General features: G+C 44.5%; 1 protein-coding gene and 1 long non-coding RNA gene across 8 annotated transcripts in view; one reads left to right on the forward strand and one right to left on the reverse strand.

The window, feature by feature from the left end:
- ZNF592 (zinc finger protein 592) overlaps window positions 1–14,367 on the reverse strand; it is a 95,337-nt gene extending 80,970 nt beyond the window's left edge. Inside the window, exons 1-2 of one of the 2 annotated variants that reach the window (XM_048866531.2) lie at window positions 14,259–14,367; window positions 5,355–7,699 (exon numbers count right to left, since the gene is read on the reverse strand). In XM_048866531.2, coding sequence (XP_048722488.1) covers window positions 5,355–7,691 — 2,337 coding nt within the window. In that variant the 5' untranslated portion in view covers window positions 7,692–7,699; window positions 14,259–14,367. Of the gene's footprint in view, window positions 1–5,354; window positions 7,700–8,571; window positions 8,636–14,258 lie in introns of those variants that run through there. The other variant, XM_048866529.2, reaches the window with a different exon arrangement.
- A 195-nt stretch (window positions 14,368–14,562) lies between these two features.
- LOC125643606 (uncharacterized) overlaps window positions 14,563–22,168 on the forward strand; it is a 57,099-nt gene continuing 49,493 nt past the window's right edge. For all 6 annotated transcript variants that reach the window (XR_007358762.2, XR_007358763.2, XR_007358765.2 and 3 more), the window contains exon 1: window positions 14,563–15,498. This is a non-coding gene — a long non-coding RNA (uncharacterized LOC125643606). The remainder of the gene's footprint in view (window positions 15,499–22,168) is intronic.

Consider the following 22,168-nt stretch of genomic DNA (forward strand, 5'->3'; position numbering starts at 1 on the left):
ATCTCCATTCCCAAGGTGTTCGTAACTCTGAGGTTCTGCTGTATTATGATGCAATCCCACCAGTCAGTAATCCTTTCTTGGGCACAGAAGCCCACCAGCTCCAGCACCACCACCAGCCACCTTGAATTGGTTTTCACTATGCCCCCACAGCAATCTGTCCTCTATGAAACCATCATGCTCTCCACTGATGCGGTTCTTCTTGTGACTCTGCAAATACCAGAGGATCATGCATCCTGTGCTTGCAATGCTCAGAATAATAGCACAGAGCCGTGCAGGTTCCATGCTTCTGTCAGAGATGACTGATAGCGGGGAGGGCAGAGCATATTCACGCAATTTTTTTTTTTTAAAAAGGCACTAAAATTACAGACCTTGAATGACATTATGGGATGGAGAAAGTTGCATGCTGGTACGCTGACCCCTTGCACCACTTGTTTCTGCCCCACGATATATTACCAAAATTTCCCAAAACACAGTGCGCTGGACAGTCGCAATCTGCATACCGGGATATCTACTCATGGTGCACCGCACTATGCATTGACAAAAGCATCTTAGGTAGTATATGCAACGCTAATGCAAGGATCCAAGTGTGCACATGTACAAGCAATATACTAAATGCAGCAACTTTATACCAACGTAACGTGTGTTAGCAAAATGTGTAGTATAGACAGCTTATGTCCACAGAAGAATGCTTCCATCAATGTAACTAACTTTGTTTGGAGAGGTGATGTTCTTATACTAATGGAAAAACCTCTTCCATCAATAAAGGCTATATCTACAATGCAGGGTTATGCTGGCATAGCTACATCAGTATAGCTATTTTGGTATAGTCTCGGCAAAGTAGACATCCCCTTAGTGCTAACTGCAGAAAAGAGTTGTTAAGCTTCAGCAACTCTCCAAAAAAAGGAAAGTCATCCCTCAGAAGTGTGAATAACTGAATTATTTAAACATGCTTTATTAGAATCAACTCTCCAATCACGAAAGAAGGTTTCGTGAGGAGGTGAAAGAAGCAATAAGATATAAAATGGGGAAGCTAACAGCAAAGGATACAAATTTGCATTTCCTGACTGGAGACAACTGATAGGGATGCTAAAGGCAGCAACAACAAAAAGGCAAAGACCAGCAGGGTTAAGGACAATAAGAAGGAATTCCTGAAATATATTAGGAACGAACAAAATCATAATGATATACGTCCAAGACTAGAAAAGGATAACTGCCAAGTCATGATGCAGAATAGGCAGAAATTAATATTTCTGTTCTGTATTTGGATACAAGCAGGATGATATTTATATCAGACACTGATAATGAAATATTTTCCATTCCATCAATAACTATGGGCCATGACAAACAGCAACTATTAAAATTAAACATTTTAAAATCTGTAGAACCCAATAATTTGCATCCAAGAGTATTAGAGGAATTGGATGAAGAGCTCCCTGAATCATTAATGTTAATTAATGGTCCTAGAATACTGGAGAAGCTCCAAAGGACTGGAAAAAAACTAATATTGTCCCAGTGTTTAAAAAGGAGTAAAATGGCATGTTCTACAAAGTATATGCTAGTTAGTCTGATGTCATTCCTGGACAAAATAATGGAAAGGTTGATCTGGAATGCAATCAATAAAGAATTAAAGAACAGTGGTATAATTACTTCCAAACAACATGGTTTTACACTAAATAGGTCTTATCAAACAAAAAATTCTGAAAAGTCTGATGAGTACACAAGTTTGGTTGATAAAGGTAACTAAAAAGTTAATATACTTGGACCTCTGTACGGCATTTGACCGGCATTTTGATATAAAACTAACACTATATAAAATCAATGTAGCCCTATTAAATGGCTAAGGACTAGTTAGCTGACAGATCTCATAAAAAGTAAGTGTACACAGAAAATCAACACTCAACAAGAGAGTGTTTCTAATGTGGTTCCACAGGGATCTGTTCTTGCCACCAATACTATTAAATATCAATGATCTGGAAGAAAATACAAGATCATTGCTGGTAAAACCTGCAGATGACAAATTGGTGGAGTGGTAAATAAAGATGGGACCTGGTCAGTTACATACCCCGAAGTTGATCACTTGGTAAAGTGAACTCATTCAAACTAACATCATTCATTTTAAACACAGCCAAAAGCAAGATCATACATCTAGGAACAAGGACCATAGGTCGTACAAGATGGAGGACCATATCCTGGAATGCAGTGACATTGAATAGGACTTGGGGATAACAGCGGATAACCAATTGAACATGAGCTCCCACCTGTGCTATGCTGTAGCTAAGAGGGCAAACACAACCCTTGGATGTATAAGCAAGGAAATATCAAGGAGTAGGGAGGTACTGTTACCTCTTTATACAGCATTAGTGAGACTATTACTGGAATACTTCGTCCAGTTCCTGTGTCCACACATCAAAAGGACATGGAAAAATTACAAAGAAAAATGCTACAAGATTGATTTGAAGCCCAGAGACCATAATTTATATCAAAAGGCTTAAGCAGCTCAGTTTGTGTAAGCTTACCCAAGAAAAGGTTAAAAGGTGACCTGATCATCATCCACAAGTACTTACATATGTAAGAGATTTCTGGTAGTAGATGGCTCTTTAATCCAATGGTTGGAAGTTGAAGTTAGAGAAATTCAGAATAGAAATAATGCAAAAAATTTAAGTCAGGATAACTTATCAGTAGAACAATTTACCTAGGGATAGAGTGGATTCTTCATCACCTGAAGCTTTTAAATCAAGAGTTCCTATCTTTCTAGAATATATGTTCTCGCTCAAATCCAAGTTACGGGTTTGAGGCAGATTTTACCAACTGAGGTTCTTTGGCTTGTGTTATGCAGGTCAGATTAGACAATTTTAAGGGTCCCTTCTGGCCTTAAAAATCAATGAATCTTTGTCTAAGATTAGAATACTGGATCAAGTAATCCATTCCCTGCATGCAATAGAGGTACTGAAGAGAGAAGAGAAAACAGAAGAAAGAAATTATGGCACCTATACAGGACCAGAGCAAGTCAAACTCAATCTTAGTGCTCCCAATATTTGTTTAAATTAAATACAGTTCTAGGTGGAACGCTCCAGTGAGAGATTTGTAGCTGTATACTCCAGATCATTCAATGTGTCCATGCTAAGAATGGTCAGCCATGCTTCCAGAGCCTCCTGTCAGCTTGTAGTCTTTGTTTATGGATCTAATTAAGGGAATTATATCTGGGGCCTGCCAGCACATACAACTTAATAAATAATTTTGGCAGCCAAAAATACATGGAAGGCTTTGCCTTTTTCTAAAGAGTAAGCGAGGAAAGATCTCTCCTTCTATTCAACTATGGCTGTTTGAGTATTTAATAAGGATGTTGTATGATCAATCAGACCCTCAAAGAATCAGATGGCATGATCTTAGTGTGCAAGAATGGAATGTCCCCCTCTCCTTCATACCTATGGGGAGGGCAGGCAAAGGAGAGGTAGAACTGCATAGATTCTCAGGGTGGCATTCCTTAGAATTGGAGATCAGTGCTCACTCAGAGGGAAGAAACCCAGGAGAAAAGCAGCAGGGCAGTAGCTTCTTCAATTACATAGGAAACTGAGTCCCTTGCTGAGGAGCAGACTGCACTGAAGTGCTAAGCCACTTCTTTAATGTCCCACCAGAAGCCCTAGCCAGGCATGGGCCTCATCACAAGACAGCCAAGAAGAGGCTGTCACAACTGTCAGACTGATGCTATTGCAGATACTGCACCTGCCTCTCAGGGTATGTGTACGCTGCAATTAGACACCAGCAAATGGCCCATGCCAGCGGACTCAGACTCACAGGACTCAGGCTAAGGGTTGTTTAATTCTGGTGTAAATGTTTGGGCTCAAGCTGCAGCCCAAACTCTGGGACCAGCTCAGGCAGGGTCCTCAAGCCCAGGCTCCAGCCTGAATGCCTATACCACAATTAAACAGCCCCTTAGCCAGAACCCCATGGGCCAGCTGCAGGTTTTGAATTGCAGTGTGGACGTATCCCCAGTCTCTCCTTTTCTGTTTATGCCTTGCTGGGCTGCATGTGTTACCAGGGTCCCAGAGTTCAAAATGCTGCACAAACAAAACCCACCTCAAAACGTTACAAAAACCAGAAATTAAATACGATCACATGACTCCCAACCTGGTTCTGAATTTAAAACCGTTAGAATTCAAAATGATCTTGACAAATTAGAAAAGAGCTCTGAAATCAAGATGATGAAATTCAGTACAGACAAGTTCAAAGTACTTCACTTAGGACAAATCAAATGCACAACTACAAAATGGGGAATAACTGGCTATGCGCTAGTACTGCTGAAAAGACTCTGGGAGGCTATAATAGATCACAAATTGAATGAGTCAACAATGTGATGCAGTTGTAAAAAAGGCTAATATTTTGAAGTGTATTAACGGTGTTGTATTTCAGACACAGAAGGTAATTGCACCACTCGGCACTGGTAAGAACTCACCAGAAATACAGCATCCAGTTCTGGGTGCCACACTTGAAGGAATATGTGGATGAACTGGAGAGAGTACAGAGGAGAGCAAAACAATGATAAAAGGTTTAAAAACCTGATCTATGAGGAAAGGCTAAAAAAACAGGGCATGTTTAGTCTTGAGAATAGAAGACTGAGGGGGCACCTGGCAACAGTCTTCAAACATGTTAAGGGATGTTATAAAGAGGAAGGTGATCAATTGTTCTCCATGTCCACAGAAGGCAGGACAAGTAGTAATGGCTTAATTTGCAGCAACAGAGATTTAGTTTAGATATGAGGAAAAATTGTCTAACTCTAAGGATAGTTAAGCACTGGACCAGGTTACCAAGGGAGGTTGTGGAATCCCCATCTTTGGGGGTTTTTAATAAACAGGCTGGACAAACATCAGTAAGGAATGGTCTAGGTTTACTTGGTCCTGCCACAGTGAGGGGACTGGACTAGATGACCTCTCTATGTCCTTACCAGCCCTACATTTCCAGGATTCTAATTAATCTGTGTAATTCATCCTATAGTTTACACTCTCATCCTTCAAAGCACAGACAGTGAGTAACTAGTCAATAGGGCTGGTATTCATGTGCTCAGAACTGAAGACCAAACTTGTGAGCAATCTCCCCAGAGCCACAGAAAAAATCACCATCTTTGCAGTCCATGGCGCAGTGCTGTTGCACACCTAGCCCAAAACTTCACTTCTATTTTACTTTCCACCATCATCCCTACAATTATGACACAAGATACACTGACATACAGACCCCAATACGAAATTGAAAGCTTAAATAATTCACTTTCAACTATGATGTCTATTCTCTTTCTTTTTCAAGTGGTAGTTACATTTCTATTGGGTTTAAAGGAGTTAAGATTTTAAAGAATTACTTACCAGTCCCTCATTATCTTCCGAGGTTCTCTGGAAGTGTGCTGCTAGAGCAACATAATCCTGCGCCTGCTTGTTACATTCAAGACACTTTAGTCCATGACGGATTAGTCTCAATGGGTCTGCATACAGAGGCATGGCTGGGTGAGTGTTGATAGAGGTTCCTGTCCCACTTCCTGATGTGGCACTGGGTTTACATGAAGGAGCTGGGAAATGCAAAGTCTGAGGGGCCAAAGACACTGAAGAGTTTGTAGGAGAAGGTGAAAACATTTCATCTAAGGAAATTGGTTTCATTAACAGCTGAGAACATTGCATAATCAATCCTTTGCTCTTGTGCTCTCTCGCATGTTTAAGCAAACTACACTTGTTAAAGAACAGCAGCAGAGTTGAACACTGAGTACACATGACTTCAATGTGGACACTTCGCCTACTATAGTGTTGAGTTAGGCTTTTTTCTAAGGCAAATGAATCTCCACATTCAAGGCAACAATACCCAGATGCAGGTAACTGAATATTACTGTCAGGTGGTGGGCTGAGGTTTGGAGAATACACTGACACAAGATTGTTACTGTTTAGTACTTTATTAAACTCCTCCACAATTACAGGAGCAGCTTTCTTTACTTGATGCACCAGTGGCACTGACATTTGGGTTAGCTGAGGCTGACTTCGCCTTTGCACAGACGATTTTGCTGTGACAGAAGCAGCAACACTGTGTGGAACTAAATTGAGATTTGCTAGATGTACGGCTTTGGGAAGGAGGCTGGAAGTGGTGGGGTTAGATGGCTGCGTCACAATACCCTGATGCTGCCTCTTGTTGGGCTGCTGCCCTACATTACCTATTTTTGTGGCATCACTGCCACAGTTTGGCAGTGGAGACGAAGACACTTTGGGTGTGCTGTTGTCAGCAGTCTCTGTTTTCATATCATCTATACAGGGGCTTGCAACATTTGACACTTGAATAGCTGTGGCAGCTGCATTTTTGGTGGAACCCTTGCTTGCCTCATTTTCCATGACTGCACTAGTATCAGGTGAAGGGAAGGACTTAGTACACTCTTCTGCGGCCAAACCTTCTGCAGATGACTCCTCAGGAGATTTGCCCAACTCTTCCGCTTCTGGCAAGATTCTAGTTACAGTTCTTTTAATTTCACCAGAAGACATCTTAATAGTTTTTATTCTAACTTTGGGAATAGCTGGTGGAGAGCCAGCTGCCACAGATGGAGAGCCTTTTCCACTACTATCACTGCACACACTCCGAGGACTCTCAGGCTGCTTGTTGGCCTTTTTTACCACCTCTAGGGGGCTTCTTGGGCTCTTTGGTGACTTAGGCATTTTGGGGCTTCCTTTCATGCCATCTTTCAAATGGCCAGAAGGTTCTTTTGTAAGGCTTGTTTGATCTTCTTTTGGAATACATGCAACTTTTTTGGCCTGAAGAGCTACTAATGCAGCAACACAAGATGACAATTTTGAGTGAGCTGGCTTTAGACGTTGGCGAGGTGGGATTGATGAAGAAAAGTTCACCTCAGGCATAGACCCTCTGCTTTCCTTCAAGTTATTGTCGTGGAAGCTTCCAAACGCCAAGCCTTCTCCAAGGAAGTTGTTGGTATCCACTAGATCTTTGCTGGATTCTACTAACTTCTCTGCTACTCTGTCTTGTTCTTTTCTGCTCAATTCCAGCCTATTTTCTTGCTGGCTATGAATCTCCATCTTTTGTTCTTTTTTACAATATTGATCAAACATACTCAATTCTGGCTCTGGTACCTTCCTAAGTGAATCTAGAACTGAAGCCGCAGATGGAATATACATTGGAGTTGGTGGGAAATATGGAGTTTGGGCATGTTTTGGTTTATTGTCAATACTGTTTTCTTTGAAAGCATCCTCCGGTTCAGGGCTGGAGATAGGGCTGAACTGACTGAATGTGGGTAAAGGTTCTGACTTCGACTGGTCCAGTTTTTCAGAATAGTTTTTCAAACTATCACCATTAATAAAAGCAGAATCAAATTTCCCATAATTGTGCACTAAGTTGTGAGTCTCTGATGGCAGATCAGACCCACGGAACCCATTGTGTAACAGACCAGCTCCAAGGTGATTCCCCTCCTTCTCTGCTTCAAAGGACTCCTGACGACTTGTGTTCTTCACAATAACACTCACAACAGGGATATCAGGAGCCGGCACTGATTGGGACAAGGACACATTTTCATCTATACAAATTCCTGATGGCTTTAAGTGATTTTCGTTCTCTTCACCAGTTGACTGTATGGTCTCCTTGGCATCAAGGCTAGTTGGGTCTGGGATGTCAAAAGCAGCCAAAAGGTCATCGAAGTCTGGGGTTTTCATGTCCCCCATGATGAAAGCTGCAATTAAAAGCGAAACACACTATCAAAGTTTGTCTCTGGGAAAAAAATCTATTAAACTCTTACTTGGATTTACTCTAACTAATGAAGAAAAAAATTAGGACTCTTGCCACTACAGGGAAGCTAGGATGGGAAGTTTCAACATGCTATCACTTAAACTTCCAGTTTAAACACTGTGGGATTTTATTGTTCATTTGTAGATGGACTAACTCAGTGCCATTCAGCCTTTCTGGCCCCAGGGCCTAATGTGTTACTTTAAAAGGCCAAGGAGCTGCAATCAAGACTCTGGGGCAGATCCTCTACTGTTCTGCTCCCTATAGACTGCTCAGGCAGCACAAGCCACCTGCAAATACCCTGTTGTGGATTCCTAACATAGAGTAGCCTCCAGTCGGCATCCAGCTGTCTCCTACACTCCCCTAGCACAGCTGTGCCAGGCTGGGAGGGGATTAGCTGCAATGTGCTGTGCTCTGGCTACCCCACTTGGTGCATGGTTCCTTGGGACTACTGGCAGCTGGTGCAAGTTAGAACAGCTGGAAGTCTGCCTTAACCTGGGCTGGGAGAAGAATCAGGGAGCTGTAAGTTAGTAGTTGTTCTCAGTTTCTCTTCGTGCCCCATTCCTATACTGCCCTGGGTGGCTATGTAGAAGAGGGGCACATCCTTTCCTAGGTGCCCTCTACATTCAGCCAAAGTCAGTCAAATTCCAACCCTGCTCTCCCTAGAGCTCCCATAGCCTGAAGGGGAAGCAGGTAATGAAGCAATTGATGCTACTCTCCCCTCCCTCCTGTGCAACCCAACAGGGAGCCAGTGGGGTAACTGCAGCAGCTGCTGCTCCTGGAGCTACAGGGAAAGCTGTGGAAGGCAGTGCCCCCTACCTCCTCCTTCCATAGGTACAGGGCTGATCCAAACACTTCAGTGTAAAAAATAAAAATCACAGGGCATGGCTCAGGGAGCACTCTTCAATTGACCAAACAGAGTCACGCTGAAGGACCACCAACATAAGGCCTCAAGGATCACAGAATGGATACCTCTGGACAAACTCAAAAGTGAAACTAGTATGATCTGCAAATAACAGAAGCTGTTACTTCCTGGAAAGGTTTCAGAGTAGCAGCCATGTTAGTCTGTGTCCGCAAAAAGAAAAGGAGGACTTGTGGCACCTTAGAGACTAACAAATTTATTTGAGCATAAGCTTTTGTGAGCTACAACTCACTTCATCGGATGCATGCAGCAGAAAATACAGTGGGAAGAATTTATATACATAGAGAACATGAAGCAATGGGTGTGACCATACACACTGTAACAAGAGTGATCAGGTACAGAAAGCTATTACCAGCCGGGGGGGGGGGAAATGGACGGACGGATGGACGGACGACGGGACTCCTTTGTAGTGATAATCAAGGTGGGCCATTTCCAGCAGTTGACAAGAACGTGTGAGGAACAGTGGGGGGGGGGGGGGGAGGAGAGGAGGAATAAACATGGGGAAATAGTTTTACTTTGTGTAATGACACATCCATTTCCCTGGAAAGGGTACAGTGTAGCCAGACCTCAACTATTTAGTACTGTCAATCACCTGGAGAAAAGCCAGATGCAATTGGCCAGCCCAAGAGAAACAGCATTGAAAAACGAGGTTCCAGGTTTCTGCCAAAGCAACCTAAATAATAAAAAAGTCTTTACCAAATATTTTAGTATGTTGTGTACAGCACCTGGAGCACTCAGTTGTGGATTACTGTATAAGAGGGCTGATCCTATAGTCCTTAATTAGCTAATAAAATCACTGAAGAGTTTTGCCAGAGCACAGAATAAAGAATCATGCCTAAAAATCATAATCCAAACCAAAAGGTTCTGAGCATTTCTTTGGTTATAACCGTCTACAAAGGAAGGTAAAGATTACACAGGCACTGACTGCAGCTTCACAGTTAACATTATAATTGAGTTTTCATTATACACCTTCTCTAACACAGAAAAGAGATTTGTTATTACTGTAAAGGACTAAATATCCTCCCCCAATAGTTGTACATAAATTCATGAAATATTTAAATTATACCTTAAAAGGAGACCTTTTTGAAATTTTTAAGACAACTCATGTTTTTTCAGCCACATCTAACTTGAAAATGGCAAGTTTATGAATCCAGAACTGGTACATACTGTATGCACAACAACACTTATGCAGAGTTCTTTTGCCCGGGGGGGGGGGGGGGGGGAAGAGAGATGGGTAAATTAAACAAAGAGATTGTTTCTATTTTTCATTACTAATGACTAACACCTTCTCATAGAAGCCACCACTTAACATTTTAACAGTTGAAAGTCACATTTAAAATATATTTCCTTCCAGAAAGCTGCTACAAGGAACAACTTCTATGTGAACTGACAACTAAACACTACACTTTGTTACAAAACAATGGAACATACCGAATGGTCTCTGCTCTCTATTCGCCCCACTCTATCACTTCTGTACTAAGAAGAAACTAAGTTAATCATTAATCACATTAATTATTGCGGGGCCTCAGGACCAATCAAGAATTGGTCCTCTTTGTGCTAGACTCTGTACAAACACTGAGTAGCAGATGGTCCCTGCCCCAAAGTTCTAAAAACTAAATAGACACGAGACACAGACTGGGCAGAGGTGGGGGTGAGGAAGGGATATCACACAGAAGCAGAGTGAACAATATGATAATGGAAAACGTCATTTTAGTGTCAGGATTTTTTGGCTACAGTCCTCTTTCCACACTACCTAACTGGTTGCTCCTCAAGCACAGTTACAAAATTTACGGCTTGTCTACAAACAAAGAGCATTGGTTTAATTAAAAGGTTTTAAAATGTAGTTTAAGCCAGTGAAAAGGCTTTATGGATACTTCTTTTGCTTTAAGAATGGCTAACTTCGGGTTAGATTAAACCTGTTCTAATTGACCTAAACTAAACCAAAATAAGAGCATCTACACAGGGGTTTGTACCAGTTTAAGACCATACCTTTAGTTAAATCAGTGTAATTCTGTATTTAGACAAGCCCTTGGAAGTTCAGAAGATGATCCATAAAGTGCTTAAGAACAGTGCCAGTCTATGGCGAGTTATCATGCACCATAGGACTACAGCTGCTGGCAAGAAGCATCGATGTAGGACCTTCCACTTACTTTTGGAGAGAAAAGTCTGTGCCAGCTGGAAGAGAAGACTAGACATCCTTCATTTTCTGGCACACAAGTAATTATACAACGAAGACTGTTCATTCCTTACAGCAGAGATCGGCAACCTTTGGCACGCGGCCCACCGGGCCAGTTTGTTTACCTGCCACATCCGCAGGTTCGGCCAATCACAGCTCCGACTGGCCGCGGTACACCGCTCCAGGCCAATGGGGGCTGTGGGAAGCGGTGGCCAGCACATCCCTCGGCACGCACCTCTTACCGCAGCCTTCATTGGCCTGGAGCGGCGAAACGCGGCCAGCTGAACCCGCAGACGCGGCAGGTAAGTAAACCGGCCCAGCCCGCCAGGGGGCTTATGCTGGCGAACCACATGCCAAAGGTTGCTGATCCCTGCCTTACAGCATAATGCCCATGTCTTTATGCACAGAAGGTAGATCACCACATTATTTTAGGCACATAAAATTTCTATGATTAAAAGATTTCGGTGCACCAAGACTTATATACAGAATGCTTTAAACAAAAAATTTCATGAACAGCATGGTACGCAGTCCAACCTGTTACATCTCCTTTTCCTAGCTTCAGCTAAATCTGCAGATTGCAGTCCACCAATTTATACTGAGAACTGGAATGTTTCAGAGCACTGAATTTGGCTCCATACGAGTCAGAAGCACCACACAGACTGGGCTCACTAATAAGCAATGCAGACAAAGATTAGCTGAAAATAAGTCTGCAGAGAGGGGACCAAGGGCCAGACTTTTTAAAAGGATTTAGGTGCCTAGTAGGATTTCCAAAAGCACTTTAAAAGCTTTTGGAAATGTCCCTAGGCAGATAAAGAGGCAGATAGGTGCTGGCGTACTTTTAAAAATTTGGTCCTAGATAACTACAGTAGGACAAGAACTGTGACTCCTCACCACATAAAGCTTTATGGGAAATAGTCCAGTGTTTGCAGGACAGACTGTGTACATATTTAAGTCCCACAGCAGCTTAATTTATGTACTCTCTCTGTTGTACAGAGTATAAGTCTCTCCTTTGCTCATATTGCAATATTTCTTCATAAAAGTTTATTTTAAGATGATATAAAGTTATATTTTCTCAGAGTAAAGCAGAATCAGACTCAGGATCTGGAGAAAACTCTACAAACATTTCCAGTTAAAAAGATTTTAAAATAACCAAAATTTTAAAGAGAAGTAAATTGTCGAATATTTCTGTGTATTCCTGAATATTGAAAAGAGAATCAAGTTATAATTCAATGTATTGAAGTTTCTATCGTACCTTCTGCCTTATAGAAAAATAAACATTTGTCATTCTTATATAATGTGAATGTTTGTCACTGGAGTGAGTGAAAAAAGTATGGGTACAGACAAATTTTTAAATTACAACTTAAAACAAAAAAAATTGAAGAAGTTGAAATTTGCAAAGTGTAACAGGTCATCAAACAGGCTGATAAATGACAATTACTTGCACAATAACCAAGTCTGTATATGTTTTGTTGGCCAAAAACCAACCAAGCAAGAATATACATTTCAACAAGAAGGCACAGGGGAATGAAAGGAGACAAAGATCTTAGCTCTTAACTCTCTAGGGCACTGAAGGAACTGTGGGCCAGGTAGAACTGTAAACTCACAAGGCCCTTTGCTACATCCACGCTCCAAGACACACTGAATTCCAAAGAAGTTACTGTAATATCAATGCTCCACATGCACACTACATTCACTTTTCATTGGGAGTATTATTTCTGTGGACTTTTTGAGATCTGCAATAGGTCCAGTAGACTTTACAACAACATGAAACATTCTGTTCAAAGAAGAAGTTCAAGATTGCCATCTAATATTAGAGTATGAAAACACAGTTATACAAAGGTAAGTTACAGTCCTAAAAAGCTAAGTATTTAGAAGTATGCAAGTTAAGGGACAATAGAAAAATACCCCAAAAGCCAGGCTTAATTTTTAGACAGGACAGCGTGGGAAAGCAAAATCTCTTTGCCAGCAGAGTGCTTTCAGAGAACTTGAAGATCAGGCTCATGGACTTAGTAAACACAGAAAGTGTACAACAACTGGCAGTAAAAGATGAAGCTGAGTTTGTCGAAGGAGACATTTGTCTAGGGAATGTCAGGAGAGAGTGGGTTTTGGGATGCTAAAGGGACAGAAAGATTAGCCAGCTAGGAGAATAAATTGGAGGCTTCCACAACACATAGGGGTGGATTCAGGCTTCAAAGTTTTAACATACAGTAAAGTACAGGAAACACAGAGTAGAAGAACAGAGTAGGCAGGTCCCAAAACAAACTCCGTGGACAACTTAATTTACATGGCTTGGTGTGAATGTGGCCTGTTGATTTACTGTACAGGCTGGGTAGACAGTTGTGCTCTCGGTCAGCAGTTCTCAAACTAGGGTCCAGGAACCCCAGGGGTCCTTAGAAACTGCACATGGGGTCTGCAAAATGTCAACCATCAAGCCAAGGATAGACAGATTCTCCAATAAGAAGCAGGTACACCCACCTCACTGACATCTGTAAATGCTCTTATACTTTTTTCTTAAAGCATTACTAACAGTACGTGTATATGAAGTACACATATACCTTTGTCAATCAGTTTCTCAGTCGTAGGTCCGTGATTAACATTGCATTTGAAAAGGGGTCCATCCACAAAAAAAAGTTTGAGAACCTCTGCTCTAGGTAACCAAACTTTGGGCTGGAAGTGGCAATTTCTGGGCTCTATCCCTTACTCTGCCAGTGACTTGCTGTGTGCCTTTGGGCAAGTCACTAAAACTACTCTGTGCCTCTGTTTCCCCACTATGAAGCAGGAACCTCCCACTTACCTATCTTCATCAAGAGCTTCAAGATCAAAAGAAAAAAAGAGAGACTAACCCCCAGAGCAATACTGTTAGGCTAAAGCCAACCCCCAGGATCCAGACAGGCCATCCCGGAGGGAAGGCCACACACACTGCTCAGTGGCCTTCGTCCCAGGCGGTGAGGGAGAGGGGAGAAGTCTTCTGCCCCCAGCTGGCAGCAGTGCCTGTCCCACCGGCAAGGGAAGATCTCTGTGGGGCCAGGCAGGCCAGGGTACAGTCACAGCCATTCCCTGGGGCGGGAGGTGCAGTCAGTCCGCCCGCCCGTCCCATAGCGTGGGCAGGGCAGGCTGTCTCCTGTCCATGGGGCTGGAAGTGCTTTGTGGGGCTGGCGGGAGCCGGCCTGTCTATGCGGCCCCATGGGGCAGGCAGGAGAGTCACGTCAGTCTGTCTGTCTGTCTGCTCACCCAAGGGGTCGGCAGGGGGGTGTCAGCCTGCACCGCGGACTGGGGGAGGGGAGCGGGCAGTAGTGAGCCCCACGGGGGGGTACTGGAGTCCGGCTGTCAGAGCAGGGAGCTGTGCGTCTGAGCGGGACTCGGTCCGTCCGCGGGGGTCAGTGGCCGGCCCGGCCGAGCCGCACTTACCAGCGCAGGCAGCTCCTCCAGGGCCCGCACAGGCCTCACCCAGCGCCGGGCAGCAACGGCCGCAACATGGCGGCGGCGGGGCGGGGCCGGGCCTGGGAAGACCTGCCCCGCTCCGCCCCTTTGGCCCCGACTCCGCTCCCTGCCGCGCCCCCAGGGACCGCCCCGCTCGCGGCTCTCTGCTTTGCCCCGCCTCCCCCCGGAAACCGCCCCGCCCCCGCTCCCTGCCGCGCCCCCAGGGACCGCCCCGCTCGGCCGCCTGCGACGCGGTGCCCGTTCCCGCCCCGCCCACCCCTGTGCGCGCCGCCCAGGCCCAGCTCTCGCTGCGCTCCTCGGCGCGCTCCCGCTGCTGCGCAGCCCTGGAGCCCTGTCCTCCGCGCCCACCTCTCGCGCGCGCCCGGGCCCCGCCGCCCGCGCTCGAGCCGCTCCGGGGCGTTACACGGGCCGTGAGAGGCCCAGGCTGAGGCCCGGGTGCGGAGATTCACACCATCATTCCGCGGGCGCGCTTGCTGCCACGGGCGGTCCCGCGCCAAAGGGGCGCCCGGCGAGCTGGGCTTGGGCCTGGGGGCGAGTCCCGGAGCACCGCTCCCTCGTGCTGGGGTAACGGCTCCGGCGTTAGGAGCGGGGCGCTCGCTGGTCGCGGGGCTGGGCTGGGAAACCTGTGTGCCCTGCCCCGGCCCGCGCTGCTGTGGCACGGACACTGGTGCTGTGTGTGCGCTGGCCGAGCGCTGAGCGGGCCTCGAGAGCCGTTCCCGGGGCTAGGTGCCTGGCTGAGAAAGCCGAGAGGAGGTAAGGCACAGGTGGTTTGTGTACCTCCTCCTCCCCCCAGCTGGCGGTCACCCCGGGCGGGGAAAACCACAGGGCCTTGTCTCCAGCAGCCTGTCACAAGAGAACTACTCAGCTGTGCGGCCTCCCTGGAAATACACACCTTTGTGGCACTGAAGACAGCGCCTCAGTCTTCAGCGGGGAACAATAGGCACAATCCCCCAGTCAGTCAACACCATTGCTGGGTATATTTGTACCCTGAAGACGGGTTGAATATAGGACCCTGAGACTGCAGTTCAGGCGAGGGGTGGGTGCTTTTGCTGGAGCTCTTGAAGGCACTGTGGTGACATAATGAGGTGCCAGCCTCAGAGGGTGCAGACCTTCATATTACGATCATCCTTCTTTTTTTCTTGTGTGCTTTAAAAATGACCTGCAACACTGTTGAATCTTTCTCGCAGCCTTCGCTTGTTATTAGCAGGTAGGTTTTTAAGACCTCCTAATAATTAAAACAGCAAAAAAACAACCTTCTGTCTTTTATTTCTCTTTGTAATTTGCCTTTTGGATGCACCCTGTCCCATCAGCAACTCATGTAATTTCTGTGAAATAGTGACATCACAAATCTGAGTTCCTGCTAGTGTGAATTTTGTGCCCTCTTATGTTTTCTGGACCAGGACACAACAATGTAGCAATGTATAGGTGTGATAGGTTTCCCTGGGGTGCCATTTTGAACTGGGGTACTACTGAGGCCGCCTGACCCATGAGCCTGGGCTCCCTTTAACTGTACTGCTGTGACAAGCTGCAGACCTGCTTCTGATCTCTCACTTTCACCAGCCTACATAAGGGTAGGGACACACCCAGCTGTAGTAACAGGCTTTCTGACTAGCCCCCTGCATGGGAAGGCTTCAGCTAAGGAAGTGCTCAGATACTCAAGTGCACACCCCCCTCTGGAGTGAAAATCCAATATAGTATTGTCTTGTGCTGCACAGAGAACTATACAGCATATGTGATGTTGCACTCCATATCTTTATGGAAATATGCTTATGAGTGTAAATATAATATAACTGGAATATGCTTTATGCAAAAGGTCTCTTGTAAGGTATCATTGCAAAGCTTATCTACTGAGTGTGTTCATCCTATTTATATGAATGTATCATTCTTGTATCTGAAGCTAGAAATATGAAGTATTACCCTGAAGTCCTATTGTAACTATGCAAAGTGTGGGCCATTAATGATGGCTTGGAATCTTGATGGCTTCCATTAACTAGTACAATTGGTTGTAAATGGCTCCTTTTCTTTTTGGGAATACAGACTAACACGGCTGCTACTCTGAAATCTGTTTACTTGTAAGCCTTCCTGTATACCTGGGTGCTAGCCAGTGAGTAATGAAGTCTCACAGGACATGTGAACATGTCACATGATACTGGAATCCATCTTAAACCTGGTGCTTTTCCATTTAGAAGGAAGGGTGGGAACCCAGAGAGAGAGAGACAAAGGATTCTCGCCTTGTGCCAAAGATATAAAAGGGGGTGGAACAGAACAAAGGGGGCTGCCAGTCAAGGGTCAGTCCTGGGGCCGGTTTTGTTCAATATCTTCATAAATGATCTGGAGGATGGTGTGGATTGCACTCTCAGCAAATTTGCGGATGATACTAAACTGGGAGGAGTGGTAGATACGCTGGAGGGGAGGGATAGGATACAGAAGGACCTAGACAAATTGGAGGATTGGGCCAAAAGAAATCTGATGAGGTTCAATAAGGATAAGTGCAGGGTCCTGCACTTAGGACGGAAGAACCCAATGCACAGCTACAGACTAGGGACCGAATGGCTAGGCAGCAGTTCTGCGGAAAAGGACCTAGGGGTGACAATGGACGAGAAGCTGGATATGAGTCAGCAGTGTGCCCTTGTTGCCAAGAAGGCCAATGGCATTTTGGGATGTATAAGTAGGGGCATAGCGAGCAGATCGAGGGACGTGATCGTTCCCCTCTATTCGACATTGGTGAGGCCTCATCTGGAGTACTGTGTCCAGTTTTGGGCCCCACACTTCAAGAAGGATGTGGATAAATTGGAGAGAGTCCAGCGAAAGGCAACAAAAATGATTAGGAGTCTGGAACACATGAGTTATGAGGAGAGGCTGAGGGAGCTGGGATTGTTTAGCCTGCAGAAGAGAAGAATGAGGGGGGATTTGATAGCTGCTTTCAACTACCTGAAAGGGGGTTCCAAAGAGGATGGCTCTAGACTGTTCTCAATGGTAGCAGATGACAGAACGAGGAGTAATGGTCTCAAGTTGCAGTGGGGGAGGTTTAGATTGGATATTAGGAAAAACTTTTTCACTAAGAGGGTGGTGAAACACTGGAATGCGTTACCTAGGGAGGTGGTAGAATCTCCTTCCTTAGAGGTTTTTAAGGTCAGGCTTGACAAAGCCCTGGCTGGGATGATTTAACTGGGATTTGGTCCTGCTTCGAGCAGGGGGTTGGACTAGATGACCTCCTGGGGTCCCTTCCAACCCTTATATTCTATGATTCTATGATTCATGGAAATCCCCTAGTTACTACCTGAGCTGGAACTAACAAGAACAGGGGAAAGGATTGGGCCCAGACTAAGAAGGAGTCTAGTCTGTGAAAGAAGCTTATTGGAACATCTGAGGGTGAGATTTACCTGTATTCAGTTTCTTAAATGTATTAGGCTTAGACTTGTGTGTTTTGTTTTATTTTGCTTGGTAACGTACTTTGTTCTGTTTGTTTTTACTTGAAACAACTTAAATCCTACTTTTTATACTTTGTACAATCACTTTTGTTTATTAATTAACCCAGAGTAAGTGATTAATACCTGGTGGAGCAAACAGCTGTGCATATCTCTGTGATGGGTTGGATCACAGAAACCCCTTGGGAGCTGCCACCTGATGTGCCAAGACTACTTCTGCCCCCGCTTTCCCTGCCAACTTAGGACTCCAGCACCCTGTCTTGCTAAGCCAGACACACCAGTCTGTTCCCAACACAGATCCAGGGTCTGAACCACGTACCCCAAAGCTACAGACTTAACTGAAAGCAAGTTAAAAAGTGTTCCTGCCTTTAACACTCAGATGCCCAACTCCCAATGGGGTCCAAAGCCTAAATAAATATGTTTTACCCTGTATAAAGCTTATACAGGGTAAAGTCATAAATTGTTCGCCCTCTCTGACACTGATAGATATGCACAGCTGTTTGCCCTCCCCGCCTCCAAGTATTAATACATACTCTGGGTTAATTAATAAGTAAAAAGTGATTTTATTAAATACAGAAAGTAGGATTTCATAGAATCATAGAATATCAGGGTTGAAAGGGAACTCAGGAGGTCATCTAGTCCAACCCCCTGCTCAAAGCAAGCCCAATCCCCAACTAAATCATCCCAGCCAGGGCTTTGTCAAGCCTGACCTTAAAAACCTCAAACGAAGGAGATTCCACCACCTCCCTAGGTAACGCATTCCAGTGCTTCACCACCCTCTTAGTGAAAAAGTTTTTCCTAATATCCAATCTAAACCTCCCCCACTGCAACTTGAGACCATTACTCCTTATTCTGTCATCTACTACCACTGAGAACAGTCTAGATCCATCCTCTTTGGAACCCCCTTTCAGGTAGTTGAAAGCAGCTATCAAATCCCCCCTCATTCTTCTCTTCCACAGACTAAACAATCCCAGTTCCTTCAGCCTCTCCTCATAAGTCATGTGTTCCAGTCCCCTAATCATTTTTGTTGCCCTCCGCTGGACGCTTTCCAATTTTTCCACATCCTTCTTGTAGTGTGGGGCCCAACACTGGACACAGTACTCCGGATGAGGCCTCACCAATGTCAAATAGAGGGGAACGATCACGTCCCTCGATCTGCTGGCAGTGCCCCTACTTATATAGCCCAAAATGCTGTTAGCCTTCTTGGCAACTGTTGACTCATATCCAAAGCAGATTTAATTGGTTCCAAGTAGTAACAGACAGAACAAACAATTACCAAGCAAAATAAAATAAAACGTGCAAGTTTATGTCTAGTACAGTAATAAAACTGAATACAGATAAAAACCTCACCAGTTCCAGCAAGCTTTCTTTTACAGACTAGTCTCCTTCTAGTCTGGGTCCAGCAATCACTGACACCCCCTGTAGTTACTGTCCTTTGTTCCAGTTTTTTTCAGGTATCTTTGGGGGTGGAGAGGCTCTCTCTTTAGCCAGCTGAAGACAAAATAGAGGGGTTTAAATAGGCTCTCTCTTGTGGGTGGAGACCCCCTCCTCTCTCCTATGCAAAGTCTAGCTACAAAATGGAGTGTTGGAGTCACCTGGGCAAGTCACATGTCCATGAATGACTGAGTTCCTTACCAGCCAAGCCACATCCCTGGGAAAGCCCAGATGTGGATTGGCGTCTCCAAGCTCATTGTTGGCTTAAGGGCTTCTTGATTGGGCGCTTACTGGGAATAGTCTTTTCTCAGGAAGCTGACCAACTGCTTCACTAAAACCTACTCAGAATCAAACGAATATGCAGCCAATATTCATAACTTCAAATACAAAAATGATACTTGCATACAAATAGGAGTAATAGATTCAGTAGATCATAACCTTTACAGGGATATGTTACATGGCATATGTAGCATAAAACACATTCCAGTTATGTCATATATACATTCATAAGTATATTTCCATAAAGCCTTATGGGGGGCACCATCACAATCTCTTTATGAGTGTTATGGAGGGTGGACAATTTACGAGTTTACCCTGTATAAGCTTTATGCAGAGTAAAACTGATTTATTTGGATCCCATTGAGAGCTGGGTGACTGGGTGCTGGAGATAGGTGACTTGCTGAGCAGTTTTTGGTTAAAGTCTTCAATTTTCGGGGCATGGACCAGACCTGGGTCTGTGTTGCAGCAGACTAGCATGTCTGGCTCAACAAGGCAGGGTTCTGGATTCCCAAGTTGGCAGTGGAAAACGGGCTCAGAGGTAATTCCAGTACATTAGGTGACAGCCTCAAGGGGGGTCTCTGTGACTGAACCCGTCACAGCGTAAGCTCATTGAAATTCACCCCCTCCCTCAGTGTGGAGGAAGATATGCACAGCTTTTTGCCCCCCCCATCCCCATTATGAATTCCACAGACTGGTTTTAGAGACAACAAATACAAGTTTATTCGCTACAAAAGATAGATTTTAAGTGATTATAAGAGTTAGCAAACAGATCAAAGCAGATTACCATAGGAAATAAACAAAACCACAAACTAAGCTTAAGATACTAACAAAACTGGTTACAAGTAACAAATTCTCACCCTAAATGTTGTTTTAGGCAGATTGTAGAGTTTCTTGAAGGCAAGCTGCTCTTGCTTACAGCTTAAAACTCCATGTATTTCTTTCACAGGCCCCACCCCCTCTAGCCTGGGTTCAATCCTTCCCCCCCCCAACTCTTTGTCTTTGTTTCTTATGTTTTCAGCAGTCATCCTGGGTGGGGATTCAGTGAAGAAGGAATCCTGATTATGGCACTCCTCTGCCTTAAATAGGTTTTTCGTATGGCCGGAATCTTTTGTTTTCCAGTATGTCGTTCCCCGCTGCCACCAGTGGAAAAATACTGGTATTCTATCATGGAATCCAGGACCAGATGACTTGATCACATGACCCTGCAGTGTCAAAGGAGCCATGAGGCAGAGGCTGTTTGTAACATCCCAGGAAAGCTTCTCAGGAAAGTGGGAGATTAGTATCTTCAAAGACCTATTGTTCTCCCTAATGGTCCATTGACTTGTTTCCAGCTAGCCAGCCAGACTGATTGCATTCTGTCTGGTGGGTGTTTCCTAGGTGCAAACACTTTTGTAGTATAGATATATAGTCAATATTCCTAACTTCAGATACAAAAAAGATACATGCATAAAAATAGGATAATCATAGTCAGTAAATCATACCCTTTCGAATGATACCTCACATGATCTATCTTGCATAAAATACATGATAATTATGACATAATCATATAATATTACTATGAAAATATGGGAAGCAGTGTCACAATAGGTAAAGTGATAGAGGGGAGAATGCTGTTTGTTTCTGCTTGGCATGCAGATAGCAGTGATGTTGGCAGGGCAGAATAATTTTTTAGAGAAAGGCAGAGCTAATATTTTTCATAAAAATAAAACAGGGATTTTGACAAAAAAGCAGAAATTGATCTTCACGAACCATGGGCACCTGCAACGGTTTGTCCAGTGGTGAGAGCACCACACAGGGTGAGATCCACACGCTGTTCCTTCTCTCCCACAAACAGCCTGTGTCACCTTGGGCAAGTCACTCAGGGCTAAATCAACAGAAGTACTTCAGTGTTCATTGGTGCAGGGACTTAAGTTTCTTATATCCCAGCTGAGTACCCTAATCACTGGGCAGTAGTTAGTCTCTCTCTCTCTCTGGCCCACTGAATATTTTTTTATACAAAGTATAAAGCTTCAACAGGAGAGATTGAGAGAGCCTAACCCAGAATACCCCAAAAGCATACTGGTGGGGGCACTCCCCTGGGATATAGGAAACCTGGGTTCAGACCCATTCTTCCAATCAGGCAGAGCGGAGATTTGAACTTGTGTCTGCTAAAGCCTAAGTAAGTGCACGAGGCGCACACATATACCCACCCTGAAAATTCATGACCTGCTTCCCCATGGCTGCCTTGTGTTTTAAACATGGTCTGAGAATGCCTATGGGATCAGACTCCACTGGCAAGATAGATGGAGGGAATGCCTAGTTTGAGGGGGCCACCAGCCCTTTATTGAGGGCTTCAAGAGCTTGTTAGTTATCTGGCAGTGTTAGCATTTAGGTGGCTTTGCACACATGTACTGGTGGAAAAATAGGCACCTACAGCCACTGAGTGGTGGTTTTGAGAATGTCAGTGGCACCTAAATGTTTGACTTAGGCACATAAGTAACTTCGTGGATCTAGCCTTTCATCTCTCTGTGCCTCAGTTCCCCTTCAGTAAATGGGTATAACAGTATTTCCCTATCTCACAAACATGTTCTTGGGATAAATACATTAAAGATTGTGAGATGCTCAAATACTGTGGCGATGGGGGCCAAATAAGTACCAAAACTAGATAGAGTCCCAAGCTGAAAAAGTGAACAAACGCAAAAGCTTTGCAGATCACCTTGAGAGTATGTCTTCACTGAAGTTAACTTGTGTGATTGA

Source organism: Caretta caretta, chromosome 10, assembly GCF_965140235.1.
Source record: "Caretta caretta isolate rCarCar2 chromosome 10, rCarCar1.hap1, whole genome shotgun sequence".
Taxonomy (NCBI): Eukaryota; Metazoa; Chordata; order Testudines; family Cheloniidae; genus Caretta; species Caretta caretta.